The sequence below is a fragment of the Perissodus microlepis genome, chromosome 4 (genome assembly GCF_051167445.1).
Source record: "Perissodus microlepis isolate ML-2025 ecotype Zambia chromosome 4, ASM5116744v1, whole genome shotgun sequence".
NCBI classification, from domain to species: domain Eukaryota; kingdom Metazoa; phylum Chordata; class Actinopteri; order Cichliformes; family Cichlidae; genus Perissodus; species Perissodus microlepis.
Window position 1 is genome coordinate 32,629,887 of NC_140464.1, and position 12,243 is coordinate 32,642,129.

The window sequence follows — 12,243 nt, forward strand, 5'->3', positions numbered from 1 at the left end:
ACGGGGCAGGGAGCGTGGAACCACATGACTCCACCTCCACTGCAACAACTAGACGTGAAAGTAGTGAAGTTTTACTTAAACAGTGAAACACGAGTGTTGTGGGTTACAGCAGAAATGATACCTACCTACCATACATCCTGTTTACTGCACGTGACTGTGGCCATCGGTCCACTACCAGCCATTTCATTTTGTACAAATCCACTCTTCCAAGTTTGCGTGGGTTTCCTTCTGACCACACGCAGCTCTCTGCACCACCTGTTCAACATCACACCGTGTTTACGTCCCTCCTACGTTACTGTGATCAAATACGAGTCCACTAACTTTGTTCTCAAAATGGTCAATAATGTGTTTTTCTTCTGTGACCCTATTAAAATAATTCAGTAAAAAGGACTAGATGTTACAGTCCCGGATAATGCATTGCTTTAAATGGAGATAATCTTGAGGGATGGCTGTTATGTTAAAAGTTGAAATGTGAATAGTTGATTTTTGTATTATATGATTTATTTATTACATTTTATGTGGAGTGAATAAATAAAAGTGTATTTACGGTGGCCCCTACAGACAAATCACGTACGAACCCTGAAGCACGTACAAACTCCAAAACACGTACAAACTCCAAAACACGTAAAAACTCAGAAGCACATAAAAACTCAAAACACGTACAAAAGACAACAGAAGTGCTCCAGGATGCTAGGGGCAGTGTTGAGCTTTTGTTACCTAGTGGCTGCACAAGCCAGGAAGTACCAATGACCGGATTTAGTGTGTGGTAATAACAGGTAAATGAACTTTTTTTTAATTTTATTTGACTATATATGAATGCTTGTGTATAAATACGCAAACAATACACATATGCTTTCATGCTTTCAATTGTGTAATTTAAGTGATCTAAGTAGCTCTGTTTTGGAAGTTCAGAGCTACCTAGATCACTTATGCTAGAAATGTGTTTTGGAGTTTGTATGTGCTTTTTGGAGTTTGTACGTGTTTTGTCTCTAGGGGCCACCATATATAAATAAAACCACTTTTTTTTTTTACATCAGTAATTCCTTTTCTGCATAATTTTATATTATTGTTAATGATAAATTAATTAAAGCAACAAAACAACCTGAAGAGCCGGTTCGGAGCCGAAAGAGCCGGCTCTTTTTAAGTGAGCCGAGCCGAAAGAGCCGGTTCTCTAAAAAGAGCCGGAAATCCCATCACTACTAGACACCCTCATCCAAGGAGGCCCAGCCAGGGTTGATCAGGCCCCAGAGTGTCACTGGTTTATGTTAAAATGTTATTTTTCTTCTTCTTTCTTCTGCTTAGTTTCCTACAGTTTATTTTCTATTCACTGCAACTGACAAATAATACCTCTTTAGCATTTATGGAGCCTCACTTCTTCAAAGGGATAGAAAAGGTGACAGAGAGGAGTAAGACAAAAGGGACAAGATAGGAGAGAGGAGAGCCGGAAGTGGCGCGCCCGACCGCTTCCCACACCTCCCCGCCGGATCGGGCTGTACAATCCGGCGGGGAGTGAAGTTATTATTTTATTAATGTACAATACAAATGAATTATTGGCGGTTTGTCTTGAAACAACTGTAATCTGCATATTTTGACTTGATTTTTAAAGTAGCTCTAATATTCCGTCGTAGCTTCGTTTCAGGCTCTATCCATGACTTTGTTGGTTATATCTTCAAAGGAACCAAAACAATCCAGTTATTTTGGACTTTTTCTGGAACAACAATCGCTTTGGCGCATACGCTATAAAAGGCTGTGAAGAGTCAGAGGGTGTGTCTTTCTTTTCATAAATTAATGTCGACTCAAAACTTTTTTATTAGCAAAATCAACATATAAACAAAATGCACCATATATTATTCATTCAGAAAATATAAACTTCTTACCAATTAGCAAACTTTGTACAAAGAAAATAAAGATATAAAGACGGGATCATAAAGGTTAACAGAGTATTAACTCACTAAATCAAAATCTTCCAAAAAGTAAACAAAAATGCAGTTTTTTTAAACTAAAGTCAAAGATTTAACCAACAAGTTTAAGTCGTTTTTCCAGTGTAGGGTTGGTTTGGTCTTAAAAAACGAAATTTATGTATATATTGCTTACACAAGATTAATAAAACATTAACACCCTAATTGACTTTGTTTTCCTTCATAAACACTCCGAACAATATCATAATGTCGACTCAACGCTTAATTCTCATTTTACGATCAGCTTGGCATTTCCTTAACGATTCGTTTTACGACAATTGTCGTTATTTTGCGGCATCCCGCCATTTTATTTGCGAACTCGACACAGTTAGCTATTTGTCGCCGCTGCACGCTGTGGGTAACTTGAAGATCAGATTCGTATTACTAATAGATCCAAGTATATTATCTCCTTCAGTCGAAGTAAGTTTGTCACAAAGGACCTGATCTACCTGATCTCGCGCTTCTTCTTCTGCTACATGATCTGAAATTTGCTAAACACTGGAGGAGAGAAGGTAAGACTCCGCGGACCCTGCATGTTAGCATAGTGAGCTTGGTGGCTAATTCGAAAGGCTCAATTAAGCGCTAAACAAGTCGATAGGACTTAAAGTAAAAGCTGTTAGCGCGTACATTTCAGATATCGCTGCCGTGCTGTTTGTAAGTTAAGGAAGATGTTGGGTGAAAATGAAACGCGTGCTAGCCATATGGTTGTAGGAGTGTCGTCGTAATCAGGACAACAGTTAGCATGTACCGAGAACTTCCGCTCTTGGGGCTGTCGCGTGCTTCAATGCCCGGATTGACCAGCATATAAGTGTCAATGAAGTGATCCCCTTGTTGTCGCAATAGGTGAAAAATGACGCAGTTCCTACCACCCAACCTCCTGGCCCTCTTTGCTCCACGGGACCCAATACCTTTCCTACCTCAGCTGGTGAAGTTACCCCACGAAAAGCACCACAATCAGCCCTACAGTGGGATCGCCCCGTTCATCAGACATTTCGAGGTGAATGTAAATCTTCTGTGCGCTTTGGTTAGCCCTTCTTCTTCCGTCCCGCATTAGTCCTGTTAAATATCTCCTTTCTCTGACCAGGACCCGAGAGATGCACCGCCTCCAACAAGAGCAGAGACCCGTGAAGAGCGGCTGGAGAGAAAGGTGAGTATTCAACCTGTTCTCCTGCACACAACAGCCCATAATGACACAGCGAAGAACGTTTGACTGAAAGCTTTGCAGACTTGGTAAAAGTAAGACTGGCACTGTTTAAGAAAGTAGTTCAGATTACATTCAGAAATATTCAGTACACTGCAAGTCCAAGAAAACAGCCACACAGAGAGATATGACCGGAGCATTTAGCTGTCACTGAATGATCTGTACATTATACAGCTTTATAGAGAACAGGAGGAGTCAGTGTGAGGGAGAAGGAGCTGTGCTGGAGAGCAGTTTGTTCAGTCACTTCCTGTCCCTCATCGACTCAGACGCCTCCCGATTCTGACCAATGACGCTTCCAGCCAGCTGCTGCCAGAGAACGTCTGCAGGTGGCATATTTCAGATCTGACCCTGTGCTGCTCCAGTCTTGTTAACCACAAAATCAGAGAGGGTGCTCCCCAGAGTACGCACCGAGGCCTGAGCAGTTTCTCACTCAGAAGCAGATGTGGTTGGATAGTTTTTTGTTTTTTAAACGAAAAATGTAGCAGCAGCAGCATCCGCCTGACAAGAGGCTGGTGAGCAAACTGAAGAGCGAGGAAGGATCGAGAAGCAGCCTCTCCAGGACCTTTGAGTAAACGTGGCGTCTTCCACAGCACCGGCACCTTTTCCTGCAGCAGAATCAAGCTGAAGAGAAGCTGAGAAATTTGGCTCAAAAGGTTACGAATGTGTGTGGGTTTTGAGGACTCACAAGCACACGCTTCAGTCAAAGCAGTGTGAGCACACGTAAAACTACTTTATAAAAGCTTTTACCCGAACCTGAAACCAATCATTTACACACCACATAAGAAGTTTAGCTTCACTAGTTGGATCGTTTTCTCTGAATAAGCTTTCTGTTCATGCAGATGTCTGAAACTACGCCTAACGTCCCTCCTGCTTACGTACAAAACTCTGAATATGTGTGCACGAGTCGCCCGATACGCACACGTCACGTTGCATGCATGAGGTTCACGCTGCTAGCTCTGCACAGATCCACAGATGTAAGCTGTGTTCATGTCCCGGTGTAACACTGAGATGTTTCAGATCATCAGACAAAAACAATGCACGTTTCTATATGAAGCTTTTATTATTAAGGGGAAATGATAAATGCTCTGCATTCGTATGGATTGAAGCATGCGCCTGTGAGTCGTCAGGTTACACACAAATCACTGCACACATTCGTGTTGTCTTCCTTCATGCTTGTGGATCATTTGTAACCGTTTTGAGGCCAGTTTCTCTCCACACTGCTGGACAGCACAGGGTTTGAGCACCGTGGGAGCTGAAATGGTTCTTCTTCTTTCCACACTGGAGCTCTTTCAGAGTCAGGTTCTCCCTGATTAAGACCCTCAACTACAACTGCACAGATCAGCCAGGCAGCCGGCTCTGGAAGTGCTGGTGGTTCCAGACGTCTTCCATGTGTAGACGATGGAGGCCGCGGTGCTCTTTGGGACCTTAAATACTGCACACATTTTTCTGTAGCCTCCTTCACCTACAATCCAGTCTCTGAGGACAACTCTTTGGACTTCACAGCTTGGGTGTGTTCTCTGACTTGGACTGTCAGCTGTGGGACCTTTTTATAGTGAAAGTGTTTCTTTCCAAATAATGTCCAGTTTGCTTTATTTACCACAGCTGGGGCTCCAGTCAGGCTGTAGACATAACATCTGACAGGTGATCAGTGGAAACGGGATGCATCTTTTAACTTTATGGGGTGTTTTGTGAAGAATTTAGAGGTGGAAATGAATTTAATCCAATGCTGAAAGAGACTGGAACAGATGAAGCTCTGTGATGTATGTGTCAGGTTTTCTGAGAACAAGGCAACGATCGTTAAGAAAGCTGAGCACTAACCGTTTCTGTGAATCTTTTGTTTTTGTAGAGACGAGAGAAGATTGAAAGGAGGCAAGCAGTAGTAGAGACAGAGCTGAAGCTTTGTAAGTTCCTGACACGGCACACGCTCTGCAAACGCTGCATGATGTGGAGATTTGGCCTAATGTTGCTTTTCTGTTCGCATGCTATCAGGGGACCCTCATAATGACCCCAACGCACAGGGCGATGCCTTCAAGACTCTGTTTGTGGCACGAGTGGTTAGTATATTCAAATAGCTGCCTGCCCAAGTGTGTTGGGCTTGGGTTTTTTGGGTGGGGGTGTTACCTGTATGAACTGTGTGAACTCTAAATATCTTCTTTCTACAGAATTATGACACCACTGAGTCCAAGCTTCGCCGGGAATTTGAAGTGTACGGCCCCATCAAACGGGTACGTTTACACAGTCCCGTCTGAGTAATGTTGTGCTTAATGTCTTATTTATTCAGTTAGTACTATTTTCAATTGTCGCGTACAGTACACAACTGGCATCGGCACACTTTTGTGTGTTGCCCCTTAATGTAGCAGTGCAGCAATGGTGAATCGAACAGGATATTTGAGCCACGCTTACAGCCATCCAGATCCAGCTAAGCCTGTGCTGCAGTCTCACAGTATCAGTCTCATGCAACAAAGATATCAAGGTTAGCCTTTAAAACAGTTGCAGGTCACTTTCTACAGGAAGAGAAATGTTACTCTTGATTATTGGAGTCCTTTCCACATGCTGTAATAATTGTATTGACTGTCGGGCTCGTGTACTGGACGCGTGTCCAATTGAAGTCCAGCATCTTTGTAAAGGAGCTCTGACATGAGGTTTTCTCCAGATGTCACTAACAGCTCATCTATTGAAATCATGGCTGTGCATAAATGAAGTGTTGAAGGCCGAGTCACGGCAGCTCGTTCAATCCCAACCTGCACAAAGCTGTGTCGTTACCGAGCTGTCACACAAGTAACGTCTCATTATGAGGAGAACCAGTGAGCTCTGTCATGACCTTTGCAAACTGGTGGCACTGGTTACACAAACGTCTCTAAACTCTGCAGCAGTGTTGGGCCGTAGTGGAGAAGGAATCATTTCAACATAAACTGGTCACAGAAGAGCCAAACTGAACTCATCGCCATTGAATCAGGAGAGCAGCTCATTCAAACCCAAACCTCTGTCGTCTTGACAACGACACACCGTGGTCCCCGACCCTGACAGCGAGCTACACAGAGCAGGGGGTATGCTGATCCCTCGACGTGCTCCTGTGTCGCATACGTGAAACCACGAGTGTTGCTATAACAACCCCACGCACATTAGCTGGTACTCGATTGTCATGGAAAATGATCAAAGTCCAGTTGAGCCAAGCTGGTACTAGTGGGAAAGGGCTGTTTGGATGCCGTAATACCAGTCGGTGTTTGGAGGTCCAGAACCACGCCTGAGGACCGTCGGACTGGTTTGTGCATACAGCAGCTGTCAGCTTTCTCCCATTCCTCATTATTACACATCCTTTATGGACAGCTGTGGTTGGATGTGTTGGCGTGTGTGTAGCGTGCCTTGTTACTGACTTTGATGTCAGTAGCACCTTTAGAACATCAAAGATCGACGATGTGTTCAGTTCTTATTTCTATTATGAAGACAAGCTAACGCACGTGCACGTCCTGGGCAGGTCGCTCAGGCGTAAACTCACCAGCCACTTAAGGTACACCTTGATAGTAACAGGTTGGACTCCATGTTCACCTGAAGAGAAAAACACATGGATTCCTCAGAAACTGTAGTCCGTAGCGCCTTCATTCATTTGCAAGCTGCACATCCATGATGCTAAACTCCAGCTCCACCATGTTTCAGGAGCACTCTGTTGGATTCAGATCTGTGACCCAGAGCTCATTTATCCACAATGAACTGATTGTCCTGTTCAAGAAACTGATCAACTTTATCACACGGTGTTATCCTGCTGGAAGCAGCCATCAGGACAGGGGCGTGTCGTAGGGCTGCACGATTTTGCATAAAATGAGAATCACGATTTTTTTGCTTAGAATTGAGATCACGATTCTCTCACGATTTTCTTTTCCAGTATAAATATTTATTGCACTTATTAACTGCACATCAACTTCGTAACAGTTGAGACTGAACATAAAAACAATAAATAAACATAAAAACAATAAATAAACATAAAAACAACAAATGTCTTACATTTTGTCGTTGCCGCAAAATGTTGTACTGCTTGAAATTCCGTCTCCACCGTTGCTCGACGCTGCGTGTACAGAGCAGGTAGTGCAACAATAGAAAAATAGTTGCGGGACGGCACTGCGTAGCGTTTGTCTAGGGTGTTGATCGTTCTCCTAAATCCCTCGTTTTGCACAGTGTTGATGGAGCCATATCTTTGGTCAGGTGATAAGTGATGGCCTCCGTAATTTCTTTGTGCCTGCGGGAGTTCGACGTGTATAGGGAAGCGCTGTATAAGGTTCCCGTTATTGATGTTTGGGTGGTTGACCGGGACGGATTTTCTCCTGTCACTTTCTCGTCATCCCTGACCTGCTCTCCGTTGTTTTTTCCCTGCTAATTTTAGCAGCCAGCTTCTGTACCACGTGGTATAAGGCTCCGCCCTTGTCATTTGTTGAGCAGGAAGAGTGAGCGCTTGTTTTCATGCAGATTACGTCCCGGATCAAAATGCGGTACAATCCTTTTTTTTTTTTTTTTTTTTTTAAATCGTTGTCATTTGAAAATGAGGTCGCACATAAGTATGAATCGAGATCGCGATTTTCTAACGATTAATCGTGCAGCCCTAGCGTGTCGTGTCCTGGTCCTAGGTGGGCGTGTCTGCTGCATTAGGGGGTGCTGTCAGTGCATGCACATTCAGGATGCTGTTCTGCTTACTTTGGTTGTAACAACTCGTGATCTGAGTTACTGTTGCCCAGGGCTGCACGATATGGCCTAAAATCCATATCGTCGTATAATTTGAAGCATGTGCGGTAATGATATATATTGTGATATATTCTTTTCTTCTACTGTTGTTCCAGATTTACATAGTCTACAACAAGAGGACGGGGAAGCCTCGAGGCTATGCATTCATTGAATATGAGCATGAGAGAGACATGCACTGTGAGTACCAATATGAACCCAAACATAGTTATGTAACTTAAAGACCAAATACTGTGTGCAGGGCGTTTCTCCTCTGCAGCACTCTGTTTGTAACAGCAGCAGCTTTCTCTGTAGTGACTGCTGCTGAGTGAGAGCCCAGCTGCTGGTTAGTGCTGGAGCTCTACAGTGTGTGTGTGAGTGTGTGTGTGTGAGTGTGTAAGAGAGATGCGTGTCATCAGTCTGGTCTAAGAACGGCGTTCTCAGCAATAAAGACTTGTTTTCTTTTTTGCATCTTGTGTGTGGGGGCGGGGTCAACTGTTTCATTTGTGAGCCTGAACATCTTTGCCTGTCAAAGGCACATTGTCTTTTTAACTGTTAGGCCTTGTAGCTTTGTGGAAGAGCAGCTCTCCCGGTTGGACTATAATGGTAAGCACATAGTCAGACTGGTCACCAAGCATTGAATGGGTTTTTTACCAGACGTGTGTCAAAGCCCACGTTTTACAAACTTTCTATCGGTGGTCTTCAACCCTGGTCATGGTGAGATTAATTCAGCCTTTCCACACTAGCGAGATACGTTAAGCTGGTGGCGATGCCACAGTAAATACTGTCTCTTTAGTCGAATGGTGTCATCGAACACAATGACGCCATTCTGGGATGTTGGTGCAATCAGCTCTTCAAGACCAGAGTTGCTGAATCACAGTTGTGTAGTTGGAGCAGGGGATGAACTGATGGGGAATGTGGGGTAAACAGTGTATTAACTGTATGTTGTTCTCATTGCCACTGCAGCCGCCAATCTGTGATGGCTATTGGCCAGAGCTGGCTGGCAGATGATGATGGTTATGATACATCTACACCCTACTACCACAGCTCAGTATATGGTTGGTATAATGGGTTTGTATGATGGGTAAGATTTTTTTCCACCCTCCATCTCCTACATAGGGATAGGGTTCAATGGGTAAAGCGTCTTCTTGCAGACCCTAAAGAGCTTTTATTCAGACTTTTACCATTGAACGCACCCGACCGCCTGTCCTAAATGTCACCTCAGGTTAATGAAGGCAGTGGTAGCTGAGCCTGAGAGAGCCACACGCATTATTAAATGGCTGCCATTCGCATTAGCTGGAGTTTGTTGTGACGTGGAGTTTGCAGTCTTTCTCATTGCACAGCACTAAATTGCTGCAATGCTTAACTTGGCAGCCTTACAAACTGCAGACTGTCACCAAAAAGCTTTAATCTCATCATTTATTTACTCCGATAATCTTGTTGTTCATCACAGTGAAGAGTGAAGCTCCACACGTTAATCCAGAGGTTCCTGTGCTGTCAGCTCAAAGAACAACAGTGTTCCAGGATGGGTCACCAACAAAATGGATAAATCAGTGCAGGGGGGCTGCAAAACATCTTTGACTATCTTTAACATGATTCACTTGAAGTTTCCGAGTGTCGTGTATGAGCCCCCCCAGTTTGGGTTTTCTTCCCTCAACCAGGCTTGTCGGGGTCATGTGATCAGCCCCTTTGCGTAGTTGCAGCCACAAACAAACCGTTGTGGTTCTCAGTCTCGCTCTCACTTAGCTTTAATGATTGTCACTGCGTATCCAGGCAGACAGTAAATACAACAGGAAATGACCGCCCAAGGCCAAAGTTTCCAGGTGCTAGTTTCTACAATTCCAGTTTATAACATCTGCGCACTGAATGCATCTCAGCCTACACATCCATGGCATGCCAGTGTTAGGAACATTTCTTTCTCAGTAGGTTGGAGTTGTGATAAAGCCAGTCCTGCAAAGAAGCAAGCCCAGTTTTGTTTGTTTTGGGTTTTTTTATATTTTTCCACGTTTCCTTTCCTTTTTTCCCCACGTGGTCCATGTCAGTAGGACTGGTGGTAAAATCCTTCTTGAAGAGGGAAATGGGTTCGGGGTATGGTAAGTAGATGTGCTGTGACACTGTCGTGGTGTGGAGGTACTTTAGTGAGGCCTTAAAGCTCGGCCTGAGCCTTTCTGAACTCTTATCAGTGAAATGATGTTGTGTCTGGTGGGTTTTGGTAAGGCCCCTTTCATGGATGGTAACGTTTTAGCCTTGGCTCCACACATCAAGTAGCTTAGCAGTCTGGACCGTGGCACGTTCTTACATCAGTCAACATGGGTCATAACATTGTGTGGTATACGAGTGGACAGTTTGCCAGGTCCTGATGTTCCTACTGTATGTTGCTCTCAGGAAACCTGTAAATGAAAGCAGCTTTGTGTAATAACAGAAGCTGCTGCAGCTTTTTACCAGCAGTTTGTAGCTCGATGCATTTAAATCTTCTAGAAAACAAAGTCTTATTGTAGACGTGTCAGCGGGTGACACAAAGGTTTAGCAGCAGTGTATCCAAACATGCCACAGCTTAATGAAACAGCACCTTAGCATATCAAACAGCAGCTCTTTGGTGTAGCTGGTGTAGGACCCTGAGTAAGTAAAAGAAACGGTGTAATGTAACAATCACTCTTCGGGTGGAAGGAAGTCTACTCCCATTATCCTTCGACTTTTGCCCAGAGAGCAGCCATGTCGGCTTCGCCTGCTCCTGGTCAGTATAATAATGCACTGTTTGTTTCCTTAGCCATATTCCCTCGCTCCCTTTCCTCACCTTTTATCTTCCCTCTTCCCGTTACTCTTCTCCAGCCGCCTATAAGCATGCTGACGGGAAGAAGATTGATGGCAGAAGGGTCCTGGTGGACGTGGAAAGAGGACGTACTGTCAAAGGGTGGCGTCCTCGCAGGCTAGGTGAGCACTGCTTTCTAAGTTGTTAGGCGTCCCTCCACTGTGGCACTGTAATGTGCAGCGCCTCTGTTTGTGGTGGCGCTGTAAACATTCGCCTGAAGAAAGCAGACTTCTCATGAACGTGTTAGAAATGTTTGTGGTTTCTTTGTCTAGGAGGTGGACTGGGTGGCACCAGGCGAGGCGGCGCTGATGTCAACATCAAGCACTCTGGTCGAGATGACGCGTCACGCTATGACGACCGTCCTCTTGGGGGGTGGGTCTTTGTTCTACGTTTGTAATTTGACGTAAAAATACAAACTGCTGTAAATACTTATTGCAACTGTGCTGCTCACAGTGACCGTGACCGTGGAGACCGGAGGGAACGCAGCCGTGAACGGGACAGGGACAAGGACAGAGAGCGTCGCCGGTCCCGATCTCGCGAACGCCGTCGCCACACCCGTTCCCGGGAGCGAGAAAGGGACAGACAGATCGGAGCAGCAGACGACAACAGTGGTAGTAACCGGCGTCGAGATCGCGAAAGGGAGCGTGGGGCGGCATCAGGAGGAGACAGCAGGAGCAGGGAGAGGAGTCGAGACCGGAAGAGAAGGAGCAGGAGCAGAGATCGTAAAAGAGACAGGGACAGGGTGAAGGGGCCAGAAGGAGGGGAGGAGGTCGGCCAAGGAGAAGCTGCCCCCGAGGTCGGAGAGCGCATGCTGGAGGAACACGAGGGAGAAGCGAGTGAGGGCTTAGAGGAGCGTAGAGACAGAGACAGGGACAGGGACAGAAGGCGCAGCCACAGGGATAGGGACAGACGCAGGGGAGATCGGGACAGAGACAGGGAGCACAAACGGGAGCGTGGAGAGAGAGACAGGGGCGATCGGCGAGAGGAACGGCACAGCTCCCTGCGAGATGACATGGGCCCTCAAGACGACATGGTAAACGAGGATGATGGAGGAGTGCCGCCACAGATGGAGGAATACAGCCAGGATGGGATGATGGCGGGCCAGCAGTCTGCGCCGTCAGCTGATGGCTATGTTTCCAGTGAAAATGGCTACAAGATGGAGGCTGCAGGAGACGAGTACTGAAATGAAGCGCCCGTCGGAGCGTCTCGTACACACCGTCTGTGTTCTTTGACCTTTGTGATGTCAGAGCCTTCCTGTCAGTCTGTTTCTGTAACCTGGTGTCATGGTACGCTCTCAACATGACCCCACTAATGTGTGCCACTACATCACACTCTCATTTTACTGTAGCGATGGTTTTGGTTGTAGTCCCCCCCCCCCCAAAAAAAAACAAACAAACAGACACAAATAAACTTTGTTTTGAAATGGGTCGATGGTGTAGCCGTTTTAATTTCCAGATTTAGGAGCCACGTGAGTTTGGTAAATGTGTCCCGATGAGCATCCTGTCAGGTTGAAGGAGCTGTAGTGTTGTGGCAGTTATGAGCTCTTCTGTTTATTCCTTTTTATTGAT

General features: G+C 45.4%; 1 protein-coding gene across 1 annotated transcript; it reads left to right on the forward strand.

Annotated features, from left to right (window-relative positions):
• Nucleotides 1-2,253: 2,253 nt before the first annotated feature.
• snrnp70 (small nuclear ribonucleoprotein 70 (U1)) lies at nt 2,254-12,101 on the forward strand. The gene is made up of 10 exons (XM_084927156.1): nt 2,254-2,470; nt 2,802-2,955; nt 3,043-3,105; nt 5,006-5,060; nt 5,149-5,213; nt 5,322-5,384; nt 7,986-8,067; nt 10,696-10,797; nt 10,948-11,047; nt 11,129-12,101. The coding sequence occupies exons 2-10, from the start codon at nt 2,809-2,811 to the stop codon at nt 11,856-11,858; spliced, it is 1,407 nt and encodes a 468-aa protein (XP_084783282.1). The 5' UTR covers nt 2,254-2,470; nt 2,802-2,808; the 3' UTR covers nt 11,859-12,101.
• Nucleotides 12,102-12,243: the final 142 nt, after the last annotated feature.